The 13,978-nt window shown below is 53.9% G+C and overlaps 1 protein-coding gene across 6 annotated transcripts in view; it reads right to left on the minus strand.

The window, feature by feature from the left end:
• Positions 1-13,978, minus strand: part of CADM1 (cell adhesion molecule 1) — a 358,010-nt gene that overhangs the window by 13,019 nt on the left and 331,013 nt on the right. For 2 of the 6 annotated variants that reach the window (XM_036259081.1, XM_036259080.1), the window contains one exon: positions 7,579-7,632. The exons of the other annotated variants lie outside the window; for them this stretch is intronic. In XM_036259081.1, coding sequence (XP_036114974.1) covers positions 7,579-7,632 — 54 coding nt within the window. The remainder of the gene's footprint in view (positions 1-7,578; positions 7,633-13,978) is intronic. 6 annotated transcript variants of the gene reach the window in all.

The raw sequence follows: 13,978 nt of genomic DNA on the forward strand, positions 1-13,978 counted from the left end.
CCTGCCTGGTCCCGCTCTGCGACACCTGTCTCTTTAGGACGGACCAACCGGGACTGTTCAGTATTTGGGAGTTAGTGTTCCTTCTGGCAGGAAAGCCAGAGCCACGTGGCTCCAGCTGAGCGCGGACAGGCCCTCACGGGGCGTTCCGGGCACAGCTGCACCCCCTGGTGTGCGTCAGCCTCCCAGAAGCCACAAGGTCATTTCAAGGACACTCCCAGGAGGGAGGCCCAGGCAGCTCAGGTCTGCTCCATGCAGGCCTCCTGGGCACCCGAGGGGGCTCTGAGGGCAGCAGCTCCCCAGGACCAGCTCTGGTGGGAAGTCAGCCTCCTTCCCCTCCAGGGGACCCCCTTTCTCTGTGGGCAGAGTCGTCCTCCACACAGGGCTCTGGGCGCGCTGCCTGCATGAAAGCAGGCCTCTGCCTGACCCCGGTGCGGACCGCCAGGCAGTGTCCCCGCCGTGCATCTGTGACAACCCCCAAGGCTCTGCTCCCGAAGGCCCCCCGGGGCGGACGGCCAGAGGCAGGGACTAGCTCCCGGGGAACGGGACTGAGTGGAGGCCCGACTACGCCGACACCTCGGGCCAGGCCGCGGTCTTTCGCCAAAGGGCCAGGAAGCGGGCCCATGAAGGCACAGTGACTAAGGGACAGTGACTAAGGGACAGGGCTGCAGTCGGCACCCCTGCTGCTCCCCTCCTCTCGGGACACCCCGTGTGAGCTGCGAGGCACCCTTACGCTCGGGGTGGGGGGCACGGGCTCCCTATATACTTTCACGGACTGCGGACTGCCTTCGGCCTCGTCTTAAACCAGGAACACGTCCTCCCACTTCACGTGCGGAACGTTCGGACGCTCCACCTGCGCAGCTTCCTGGCCTCGGGCACCTGGGGAGGAGTCAGGACGGCTTCCCGGGTGGCGGTCGCCGGCAGTGCTGGTCTCCCCCCCGCACCGGGTCCTGCCGGACAGGTCAGTGCCATTACAAACTCTCGGAATCGGAGTTCGTGATGGAAATGCTGCCTCTAGCTCCCCAGGCTGTGGGGAGGTTCGTCCATCTCGAAGCCGCTACCGCGCGGGGCTCACGTGCCCGGAAGAAAGCAATAGCCCGACCCTGGATTTTCCAAATCCCAAGCAAAACAAAGCCTGACCTCGAAGACAAAACAAAAGCAACCCCAGCCCGGGCTGTCCGGATAAGGGAGCTGCTCCTCTGGCCCCCGCGCGGCCACAGACACCGGGGTGCGTTTAACACACCCCTTGCTGGCTGGCGGGAGCAGCTGGGCCGCGTGCGCTCACAAACGCTGCGGTGTTTGCTCTTCCTCATCTGTTATTCTTCTTTCAGATTTGCTTTTCTCAGCACCAATTCAATTACAGATGCTACAAATCCTTCTGACATTTAATTCCCTCCCGCCAGGGAGCAGTGCCCGTGCCCGGTGCCGCTCCCCCAGGAAGACGTCACTACGGCCCGGAGCCCAGTGGCCTCTGTGCCGCCTCCCCTTGTCTTCCCGGGAAGGGAAAGGCCGGGGAGTCCGGAGGACGCCACTGCGGCAGCCCAGGCGCTCGCTCCCTCCGGCTGCATCCCATCCCTGCAGGGCAACTTCCTCCTGAAACAGGTGCGGACGGGAGCTGCAGGGCCGCTGGGACCTCCCCTCTGCGGGGTCCCAGGAAAGTCCACTGGACGTGCCATAAGGTCTGGGGGAGAAGCTGGCCTGTCACTGTTCTCTGGGACTCCAGACAGACCAGGCAGCGACTCTGAGCCACGAGCACCGTCACATGTCCCACAGTGTTGTTCTGAGGTGCACCTGTTGCTGAACACAAGGGCCTCCCTGGCCCAGGGCTGGGCACACCACAAGCGTCTGCCAGCGCCTGTCCAAGCCCAAGGAGGGCTGCGTTCAGTTCCTATCACTGGTCCGAGGCAAATGCTCATCAGCTCTTTGGGGTTCAGGGCTGGGCTGCACACTCGGCACTGTTCCGAGGTGAGACACACCTGTCGAGTTGAAGTCGCTGAGCCCTTTCTTCTGCAGAGTGGCAGGGGGACCTGTGCCCACTGGCCCGCGTGTGGCCAGGCTGCAGGTACCCAGTCCCAGCTCTAATCAAGACTGCCATGGTATTCGATACTTGTTTGTCAGCTACATAGAAGGACCAGTGTTTGTTTTTTTTTAAGTTGATTTTCTCCCTTTGCAAGTAAATTGACTTAGTCAGTTTAAGCAACAGTGGAGCTGACTTGGTGCAGCCCTCCCCGGACTTGGCAGTGCCAGAGGGGCCGAAAGGGCCCGTGAGCCCCCCGTGTCTCACAAGCGCTAGGGGGGGACGCCCTCTCCACCCAAAGCGCTGAGGGGGGCGCATCCCATAGAGCGGATGGGGTGCCAGCACACACTTCCCGCCAGAATCCCTCTGGAGGAAGGTGCTTCCGTGGACCTCGGGCATTTGGGGGTGTGATGATGGATTAATGAATATGGTGAAGTCACCCCGAAGCAGTGTCCAACCTGTGGAACTGGAAGACACTTTCCAATTTGGAGGAGAAGCTCCAGCTGATAGCCCCCTTCCTCCCGAGGGGGACGCGGCAGCAAGTTGGATTGTGGGAGGGTCAGCAGGTGACGCAGCTCACTGTCCCCCTGGGAAGAGCCACGGATCAGCTGGCGGGGACCCGGTAGGGTCTGGCCGCTGTGCCTGGTGCTGAAGGACATTTAAAGCGAGGGAACATTCACGCCGACCCTCTGCAACCACTACTCTCCTGTGGCCTCCAGAACCGTCTCCGTGGGCAACAGTCCCGCGGGTCCAGGCAGGGACACTGGCCCCACCCAGAGCTTCTGAGCAGAAGGCAAGGCCTGACTGCATGCTGGGGGCTCCCTCCAGGCCAGGGGCAGGTGGCTACACCTGGGGCTCTGGGGAGCTGGACCCTCCTCACTCCCTGGATGCACAGGCTGAGCTGAAAAGGGTCCGAGAGGAAACAATTCCTAAGTCCCCAAAGCAAAGGAAGTATGGATTTCTGGGGAAGAAGACCGCTTTCAAACAGCCTCTCATTTCCTGCGGAGGCAGGAAGACCCATGTGTTCACAGGCTGACTGTCTCTTGAGTGAATCAGTACCCTCTGGAGCCCCCGCCCCTCATTCGTACGCTGAGACTGACAGCTGACAGCCCTTCCTTGACCGATGCTCTCCCCACGCTGGCTCGGCGTCCTGCAGCGGCCTTGCTGTCCCCCGGCTTCCCGGGAGCTTTCTGAACCAGGCAGCCCTCACTCCGCCCAGACTGGCCTTCCTCAAAGCATTTGTCGCTGCCCAACATTTGTGCTGCTGAGTCTGTCCCTGCCGGAACGCGGGGCCGCCGGAGCAGGGGCTGGCCCTGGGCATCGGCGGCAGCTCCAGCGTCCGGCTGGTTTTGTTCACTGCGGGTCGCTGGTGCCCAGCCTGGAGGCCGGCGGCATGGGGAGCTCACACCATCGTGCTGAGTGCAGATGACATGAGGCACTGACTTGTGTGCGAGCGCTTTCAACCCGTCACCACCGAATGGGCGAACAGTGACACTTCACACGTACGGGCCATACCCTGAGCAGCCCGAGCTCAGCCAGTTTTGTTGTTTTATCATCGTCATTGTTATCTGCCTGCCTGCCAAACAAGAAGAGTAGCCTATTTGCCAAATCTGAGCCACACGTAGGCAGGGGCTGATTAAGGAGAGTCCCTCAAAGCACAGTGTCTGCCGAATTTCTCACAGACATTGAGGACATTTACGTAAGCAGATGGCCCTATATCCTACCCTGGAACTGACCATCTGGATCCAAAGACCTTTAAATGCTTCCAGTGTCTAAATTCAGGCTGCATGCTTACACATTTCCTCTGGAATCCACTCAGGGGGCCGGAGCCTGCTCACCTGGCTGGGTCATCGGGCATGGATTATCCAAGCCATTTAAAATTGCCCTTCCATGCCCTGGCCGGTTTGGCTCAGCGGTTAGAGTGCCAGCCTGTGGTCCACAGAGACCCGGGTTCGGTTCCCGTTAAGGGCATGTACCTTGGCTGCAGTTTGTCCCCGGCCCTGGTTGGGTCATGTGGGTGGCGGCCACTCGATGTGTCCCTTTCACGTCGATGTTTCTCTCTCTTCCTCTCTCTCCTTCCCACTCTATCTGAGTAAAAAAATGGAAAAATGTCCTCGGATGAGGATTAAAAATAAATAAATAAATAAATAAATAAATAAAATTGCCCTTCCAGCCCTGGCCGGTTGGCTCAGAGGTTAGAGTGTCAACCTGCCGGACCAATGAGATTTGGGTTCGTTTAAGGTCAAGGGCACGGACCTCGGTTGCGGTTTGTCCCCGGCCCTGGTCAGGTCGTGCGGGAGGCAACCAGTTGGTGTGTCTCTCTCAGGTCAATGTTTGTCTCTCCCTCTCTGTCTGATGATAAATAGAAAAATACCCTCAGGTGGAGGATTAGAAAATAAAGTAAAAGACTAAAATTTGCCTTCCACGCACACTTTCCTAGGGGGTGCGAGGGAGATCGTGTAGGGTTTCCCAGGGCGCTTTCTCGTTCGCGGGGCGAGAGTTGTGAGCTGCCTGGGCAGCAGGCTGGCCGCGCCTCTGTCCGCGCCTCTGCTCCCCAAGCAGGAGACGTCGGCTCTGGAACGTGGTCTCTCTACCACCGCCCTCCACTGACAGCCCCCTCGGCCCTTCCACCGCGGAGGCAGCGGGGGACATTTTAAGTTTTAAAATAAAACAGAAGGCGAACTATGCTGAAAGCTGTCCTATTTCACGTGGGTGGCAACCACCACCAGCTGTCCACGGGCACGGCAGATGTAACTGATGAGACCATTCAGACCTTGTGTGGATCTATCATCAATAAAATCAACACCCCAAAAGTAAGCGAAAGGGCTCCAAGTCACACTGCTCAGGCTCCCCAGTCCTGCCCATAGTCCAGCCACGGAACTACACGCAAGCGTGGCTTTCATGTGCGGTGCAGGGCAGGCTCGGCTGGACACCTGCTGTGTGGGGTGGAGCGCCCTGGGCTGCTTATGGGACTCACCGGCTGGGGTGGTGGTGGTGAATGGGGTTCCCCAGTGGGGGAATGAGGGTGAGTAGAAGACAGACTATCATTAGTTTGAAGGAAGTGCTGAAAATAGCATTTATCCATTCTAAGAAAAGAATGGATATTCCACCTAGAGTGGGAATGGTAATATTATTCATTACCACAGTTTAGCATTAAACGGGCAACACCTACTCTAATTTATTGATGGACTGTTTAAGCCGGGTGTTAACCTGTTTGTCTTGTATTATAATTGAATTCCGTCTCTAGGCTACAGAAATTTGAGAAGTTCATCCTTCCTCAATCAATACGCTCCCCTTCAGTGACCCATTTCAAGACAGCTTCATAAAAAATAATGTATTTTGTTTTAATAAATTTAAACACTATGACAGCTGCTCAATTTTTATTGGTTGTTTTTTTTTTTTCCCTTCAGATGTCTCTTTGCTGCTGAGTGAAGTCAAGCTCACAATCAATACTAATTGATTAATCAGCATCCCCTTTGAACAAAGGTGCTAATCAGTTTTTGATTAGTTCATCAAACCAGATGCAAAGGCAGCCTGGCCCAGCCTGACAGATCACCAGTGTTCAGAAAGACTTATGGTTCCCGAGCAGCACGGCTGCAGGGAGCCTGCAGGGCGTGGGGGAGGGCAACGGCGTCATTATTAATTTAACTGAATTGTAATGAACACAAACAGTAGTTGGTGGATTGCTCCTGACTTGGGGTGATTGATAGGACTGCAGCAAGGCTCATCCGACCAGGTACTGAGCTCAGAGACCCAGCGTAATCCTAGTAGATGGTGCCGGGGGAGGGGTGGCGGGCTGGTTTCACCCCATTTTCCTAAAGAGGAGAAAAATGAGGTCTGCATTTCTGCGTGGTTCTGTGGGGCTCATATTCGCAGAGGGACCAGGGCCAATGAGAACTCAGTCCTTCCCTAGGACCCTCGAGAGATCCACCCGCCACGGCCACTGTCAGAGGGGTTTTCGGCAGGGTCAGGACCACAGCAGAGAGCAGGCGCTGCTTACGCGTGGCATCACGCCCCACGCAGGGGGAGGACTCATCTACTCTCATGCTAAAAGACAGTCAGGCTGTGCCCTGGCCGGTTTGGCTCAGCGGTTGGAGCGTCGGCCTGCGGTCCAGAGAGACCCGGGTTCGGTTCCCGCTAAGGGCACGTACCTCGGTTGCAGTTTGTCCCCGGCCCTGGTTGGTCGTGTGGGATGGCAGCCACTCGATGTGTCCCTTCACATCGATGTTTCTCTCTCTCTCTCCCTCCCGCTCTATCTGAACAAAAAATGGAAAAATGTCCTCGGGTGAGGATTAAAAAAAAAGACAATCAGGCTAATGTTTTTGCAGCTTCTCCCAATATACCACAAATAGGAGGGGAAAAGGAAACACTTCTGTGATGGGCTGGTTACCTTCCCATCTTCTGTTTCTGTGTCTACGTGAAGTCACGGGGTTTGGAATTCCTCTGTTCGCCCGGGTGCGGTGGTGTGCTTACCAGGAGACAGGCGGACAGCAGTGAACAAAACCAGCGTGTCCTGCAGGTTCCACTCTAGGGAAGTCCACCAGCCAAGCTCAAACTGGGATGTACCACATGACAGAAAAATACACGCAGCCCTGGGCTTCGACAGAAGCACACAGTAGACGATGCATCTACTCATTGTGGAGACTGGGCGGGAAGTCCTGTCCTGCTCTCTCACTGGGTGGGAGCCCCACCTAACACATCACCTCGACAACCAACCGTCATTCAAGGCAGCTGCAATGAGGCCCCGGAGCCCTCTGTCCAACAGTTGCGATGGGCACCTACAGCCCCCCGCCTGGGTGTCTCCACCACGGTGATGAGGAGGGGCCTTCCTTATTGATTTGTGAAGAAGTGACTGATCAGAACGTGGGAGAAGCTGGGGTGCTTGGCAGTGAAGTCCCACAACATCACAGAAGCTCATATAATTGTTTGGCTCTGACCATTTTAAATGTCCCCCTTTAGGATATGCTTCTTATTTTGAATTAGTAACACCGAAATCCTGGAATCAAGCATGAAACCGACTTTTACGAAGAGCTCAGTGTGCTGTGAAAAGGTCTGAGGTGGATAATTAGTTTACATCGTGGTGTGTGACAGAACAACTGCCCTTCCTTCCTACCACCCCCACTTCTAAGACTACCACGGCCAGACTCTGCCAGTCCCCTCACCGCAGTCATGGTCCACGAGCTTTTAAATAAAGATCTCGTCTCATAATCCAACATCCTCGAATCGCTTTACAATGCAACAGAGTTTCTCCCGAACCAGTATCTATCTAGAACATGAAACTCCGTTCCGCCACTGGCCAGAGTGGCTTTTGGACAATCCCGAAGACAGCTTGACCTCCACCTGCACCACACAGCGCCAGCCCCAATCTGAAATATACACGCCACTGCCACAGGGAAGAGAGGTGGGAGGGGAGGGGAAAAGTGTTAATAAAAATGTGTTTCTCTTCGGTTTCAGTATCCACATTGCTCATCGGTGGCTCAGCACCCCGAGGGCCGTGCTGCAGCAGTGGACTGGGCCCCCACAGGTTGGACACCGCAGTGTCTTACCTAATGACTAGCCCTTACCTGAGAGGTCCTCACTGTCCAGCTCTTCTGCGGAATTGGGCAACTGAGTGAGGCCTTACAAGTAAAAACAAATCGTTTTTCTTTTCGTTCCTCAAGGGACATAAACAAAACACTTAAGAACTGAGGATGAATTTCTTAAAAACATGAGCCGAATCTCTTGCTTTCTCTCTCTTTTTGGAGAGCTTGAATGTATTAATACGTAAGTACGTTTCTCCAATCATTTGATTTTGTTATTGATACACAATCAGGCAGAAAGATTCCTCAGTCTCCACTTTCAGAGCACACGAAACACGAGGGTGAATGCTTACAACCGCTCATTCAGGACAGCATGCAAAAGGAGAGTAAACGCAGGCCGACTGTCCCGGTGCGCTGGCCGCGCGCTCCAGTGCACAGCTGGAGGCCCCTGCCGGTGCGTCTGCGTTCGCGGGGCGCCGTGCGTGCGTGGAAACCCTCTGCCAATGCCGACCTGGGCAGGCCCTGCGCGCTTGCGGGCTCCTGCGTCGCTGGTTTCCAACGGGCACGGCGCCCGCTGACCGCAGCGGCAGGCTGTGCCTTCCTCGGAGAATCGGATTGGCAAAAAGATGTTTTGAAATAGAAAATTTCAAAAATCAGAGGTAGTCCTGAAAAATAAAACTCTCAAAGCTGATAAAGCAGGTAGTCAGGAGACAAGCAAGTGGCGGGGACATGCCAGTGCGGGCGGCTGGGGGGCCCTCGGCGAAGCGCTGCCTTCGAGGACAGGAGGTGGGAGGGGAGGAAGAACGGGCCGAGCCGGACACGGCTCCGTGGCCCGGGCTTCACGTCTGTTAAACACCACACGGTGCTGGGCCAGCGGGGAGGCCCGGACTTGTTCTTCGGGGACGCGGACTCGAGGACCCGAGCTCCACGTCCTGGCCTGTCCAGGTCCTCTAGCTCACACGGTGCACCAATATCTCCCTGATGCGACTTGTCGCCTTGGAAGATGTTCGTGGACCTGGTAAGGTCTTGAAGACAAGGGGACGTCTGTTTACCGCTTCATCGCACCCTTCCTTCGCAGCCAAGCCCAGCGTATGCTCAGGCCGTATCTGCTGAACTAAGGTGTGGGAGCAGCCACCACAGAGCACGAGGAACAACCAAACGAGTGCTCAGAGACAAGCAATGGCCAGTGGAGCGCACCAGTTTTTAAAAACCCAAATGGACAGAAACACTCGGGTAGGAGCGGTCAGTACGTCTGGATTTTGTAAGTGGTTTTGGAAACAAGCCACCTGACTATACAGCCCGTCTGTGCTATAAAAAGAAGTGGGCACACCATCAGGTCTCAAAGACAATTTCTATCAAGGCCCCGGGAGGCCAATACTCAGGGGCAGATGCCAATTAAACACGGGAGGATTCTGGATCCATGGGTGTTCCCAAACGATGGGTTTAGGGGACCAAGAGGGAAGCAGTGGGGAATGCAGTAATCTATCGAGGTCACTGAGTAGGGGTGCTATCCCCTCGTTCCGGAATCTGATTGGATGAAAGTGTTCCTCTTTCTAACTGGCTTTATCCATTGTATAAAGACTGATGAATACAATTATTTGAATAATTGTTATAAATGGGCAACATAAAGCACGTCTCTGTAGTTAATTATGAATTTGCAGCTCTCAGAAGGCTGACCCCTCGCTTCTGCGTGGCCCAGTGAGTATCACAGCCTTCTGTACGCGAGCCTGGAGCCCACTGAGCCGCAGGAGACAAGGCTGTGTCAAGCAGGCAGCATCACCGTGCCAGGCTTCCTCCTTGGAGAGGGCATTAGAACGCTAATTTTAAAAAATAGAGACAAATATGTTTATGAAATATCACTGATATGCAGTTTCCCATTCAGAAGCAACAGACAGTTGATACACAGCTCATTAAAGACAAAACTGTCATTTTTCATGGCATCAATTTACGACAGACCAAGGCGCCTGGAACCCACTGCTCAGACCGACAGCAGGAAGCCGTGTATGTGGCATGTGCCACTGGTAGTGCCCGCCGCACGGCTGTATTTCAGGGACCTATCGTGTTCCAATGGTCGGATCATTCCTGAATAAAAATAAATAGGACGTTTACTGAACGTGCCAGTGACGGCATGCAAGATTCACCTCCCCAAACTGCTCTGACTCAGTAGCCTTCTTCCATGTTACAACGCCTCCACTTCTCCTTGTCTCGAAGAGGGCAACTATGCATTTTATAAAGCAGAGGATATTCTGCAAAAGGAAGCTTCACAATTTGACAAAGGACTTCGTCACTTCTCGTTAAAATCGATTCAACAGCCCTGGGCAGCGTGGCTCAGTGGTTGGAGCGTCGGCCTGCACACAGGAGGGTGGTGGGTTTGATTCCTGGTCAGGGGCATGTACCTGGGTCGCAGGTTTGATCCCCGATGCTCGCTGGGGCACGTGTGGAGGCAACCGATCGATGTGTCTCTCATGTCGATGTTTCTCTCTCTCTCCCTGCCTTCCACTCTCTCTAAAAATCAATGGAAAACATCCTCCAGTAAAGATTAACAACAACAAAATAATGATAGAATCCATTCAACACATTTCGGTAAATATTGCTAAACAAATGAAAGTTTACTTTTGGTCCACATGGGCTACTTTTGGAGCAATTAATGAAGTCCAAGGTGCAGGTGTGGTGTCTGACCACCTGCCCTGCGGGTCTCTGGGGGGGGGCAGGGGGGGCAGGAGCTCGGCCCCTCTGCCGCCCGCCTGCCTGCGGGGAGGCCCGGCCCCGAAGGTGCCCCAGTTTTAAACCAGGCTAAGGAAAACCTCAACCATTAGAGACAGTACGAAATCCTAGAGATACTTCAATGAATTCAGGGTCAACGTCAAGTAAAATGTGAACGTTTGCGGGTTCAGTTCCATCGGGGTTTCTTTTTTCTTTTTCTTTTTCTCATTCGAAAGAGAATGATCCAATCGAACCTCTGGGCACAAAGCCTGAGCCCACTGGCCCTGGCACCAGCCCGTGATGGAAAAGAGGGAGAGGTCGCTCTTACCTAAGCGGCTCACACCTGCTCCCTTGGCGATGTCATGGAAACTCACTTCCATCACCAGCCATAAGAGGATTCGGGCGCCCCCGGCAGTTTTAATCTCAAAGCTCAGTCATCCTGTTCTTCCTGCTTTGTCAGCTTTTGGAGAGTTTTCCCTTCTTCCCATTAGCAGAAATTTGGTTCGCGCCGTTAAACAGCAGCACACTGCATCCAGAGCGCACGTCAAGGCTGAGACGCAGCCTCCGGTCCTGCAGCCGTCCGAGAGCTCGGCTGTGCTCGTGCAGGCGCAGGTCTGCGGGCCCGACTGAGCGCCAGCCTTGCAATGCCCTGCCTGTGCAACGCGGTGTGCGGGGAGGACACACAGGGTGGACATAGAGGTTGTAATCATGCGCACTGCTGGCTGTTTTCCTTGAGAACGGGCTTCACAATTGAATGGAAAGTAAGATAAGAATTTCACGTGCTTCAGAAGCGCACCATGGCTTGTGCTGCTCGTAAAATAAGTCAGAGAGAGGGAGATTCATGGGGGTAGTTCGGGAAGGGCGGTGGACTAGGGTACAAACATTTGAAACCGAAAGTGAAAGTGAAAAATTACTTCAGAGGGTTCCAAGTTTGGGTCTTTACCACAAATACATACCGAATTCAAAAATATTTAAAAACTCATCTGGGAGATCTAAATTCGTGAGTGTCTAATGTATCAAGGGGTAGAAAGCAAAAGAACAGTTAGATTTGAATATAATAAAATAGGAGGGGGAGAGGGAGGGAGGGGGAGAAGGAGGGAGGGACAGAGAGAGGAGGGAGGGAGGGGGAGAGGGAGGGAGGGACAGCGAGAGGAGGGAGGGAGGGGGAGAGGGAGGGAGGGACAGCGAGAGGAGGGAGGGAGGGAGTGGGGAGGGAGGGAGGGGCCCCTCAAACCCGGGGAAGCCAGCTGACCGCAGTGCAGCAGAAGCACAAGCACTATTCCAGACCATGGACATGCTGTCACCCAGAACCTCACACAGGGGAGGTGGGTGGGGGTTGGGAGAGGGGACACACAGGGCAGAAAAAGAACAAGGCACAAGACACTGACAGAGAAGCGCCCACATTTGAACAAACAAACAAGAACCATCACACGTACCCATACATCGAAAACCGTAACGACAAGGAGAACATCCGTGCCTCGCGGCACGCATGCACCTCTGCGTCGAGTCCGGAACGGTGGCACCGGGACTGGCAGAGTGTCTTTGCATTGCCCAACATGCACACAGAACAGGGCTCTCCTGTCCCGGCCTTCAGGATGAGCTCCAAAACCACAGATGCTCCGGGTCCTTGTTCAAAGGAAATCCCTTCGGTTTGCCCTAGTCTGCAAACTCCGTTCTTACACTCGTATTGATCTCTACTGTCAATTAGATCCTTAGAAACACATTGTGGCTGATTACGTTTGGGTTCTTTTTTGGAGAAAATCCATTTGATTTTGAGTCATGCCCATGCACTTTTAACCTTCCAAAACATGCTCATTATTTCAATCAGATATCAGTAAGAACAAATGGTCAACAGACATAAACAACTGGTATACTTCATACATACTCTAGCAACACAAGCTTGAATAAAACATTTCAATGAGTCTTCAAAGGGAAAGCTTTTTGTAAAATTATTTTTTTTCTTTCAGTAAAAGAGAAATATGGAAGGAAATCCAGTATAAAGGCTTTAAGACCAGTAGAATGGTCACGACTGGCCACCTGTTACGTCTTGTCATTTAAGTTGTGGAGTTATTGCGCCACCGCCTTGCTCTGGGCCCCGGTCTCCATGGGGACACTACAAGACGGCTCTCAAACGCATCTAAGTCAGTGGCAGCTACACCTGGGGGGGGGGGGGGGTTAGCCATCATCCACTCAAATGACATCAGGTCTCTGTGCCCCTTTCTTTGGAAAGCTGGTTCCTGCTTTGCCATTCCTACCATATTCCCACCCCCGTCTCTGTCCTGACCACTGATCTGGAAGACTCTTCTCCTGTCAAGTGAAATTCTAACTCTTAGTTTGGTTTCATTAAAGCTCTTTGCTGGAGGGCTTTCTGTTCAAGAGAGTGGCTGGACCCCTCTGGGGGGCACTGCGAGGATTTCAGACTCGTTCGAGAATGTACCCCACGTATTATATGGGGGTCACGCTGGGTCATCACCTCTCTCCTCCTGCTGAGGAATCAGAGATACTCACTCCCCTCTTCCTCCCTGAACGTCTTGCCTGCAGACACTGCCGGTCGGTAACACGCCCGAGAGGCCGCTGGCTGAAACCCTGTCCCTGGCCGGTTCCAACAGCTGTTGCCCAGCACACAAACACCTGCGCCCCGCCCGAGGAATGCGGTGAGCCCGTTCGTGCCCCTTCACAATGCCCCACGAGGGGGTCGCCTTCACTTCCTCCTCCAGACAGCAAGGCCTGGTCAACGGGGTGTCCTGGACTCGTCTGGCCCCTAGGAAAACCTCTCGTTTTCGGGTCAGGGGAACACGGTATTTCCTACTGTGAACACCCCACGTGACTCCAAGGCCTCCGTCCATTAGAGTCACCCACAAACATGGATTTTAGTGAAGGGACCTAGGAAACAGAACTCTGGAGTCTTAGGAGATAAATGATCAATATTTCTTCAAAGACCTCACCGAATTCAGGAATCTTAGGGTTACGTTTGACCCTGGAGTTAATTATAGGAAGCTCAGAACTTAAAGCATCTTAAAAAGAGGAGAACAAAATCTTTTAAACTACATTAAAATAGCCTTAAAGCTCTGAGAATAATCGATAAAAGTCAGGAAGTGCTCAATTAATGATGAAACCTACAAATAACTAAGCTTAATGGAGTGCAAGGCCGGCGTGCAGCAAACACTAAGGGGCATTAACCTTAGAAAGGGAAGTTTTATACCTAATTGATTCCTCATGATTGCCCGTGTGTCTGGCCCTTTCACGCACTTGACGGACTCTTCCCTGTGTGCAAAGGGCAGGGTGAGCGGGCTGGGGCGGGAGGCCACACCGCTCCACTCCTATGTGTGGGCCTCCTCAGAACCCCTCGGCGAGTCCCGGCACCAAGGCCTGGCCTCCAGGGCCTGCTCACCGGGCACAGGCTTCACTCAGACTTCCAACTGCTAAGTCCTCACTCGAACTTAAGGACGCGGTCTATGCTAGGAAGAGATGTCCCTCTAAACGCTGAAGGGACAGTACAGGGCTGGCTGATCACTCTCCTCATTAAATGAGAGATTTCGACCCTGCACAACATGCAAGGTGACCTAGTAGGCCCTTCACCAAGTAATCCCCTTGGGTGCACTGATTAAAATTCAGCCCATTTTAACCAACGAGTCTGTCTCCAAGCACCATATCAGCACGGTTACGTGTGTGCCAGTGAAGGGATCTACAGATGACAATGATTCGCATTTTCTGGTTGGAGCGACATGAAGAGCTAACAGCT

Source organism: Molossus molossus, unplaced genomic scaffold (genome assembly GCF_014108415.1).
Source record: "Molossus molossus isolate mMolMol1 unplaced genomic scaffold, mMolMol1.p scaffold_m16_p_13, whole genome shotgun sequence".
NCBI lineage: Eukaryota > Metazoa > Chordata > Mammalia > Chiroptera > Molossidae > Molossus > Molossus molossus.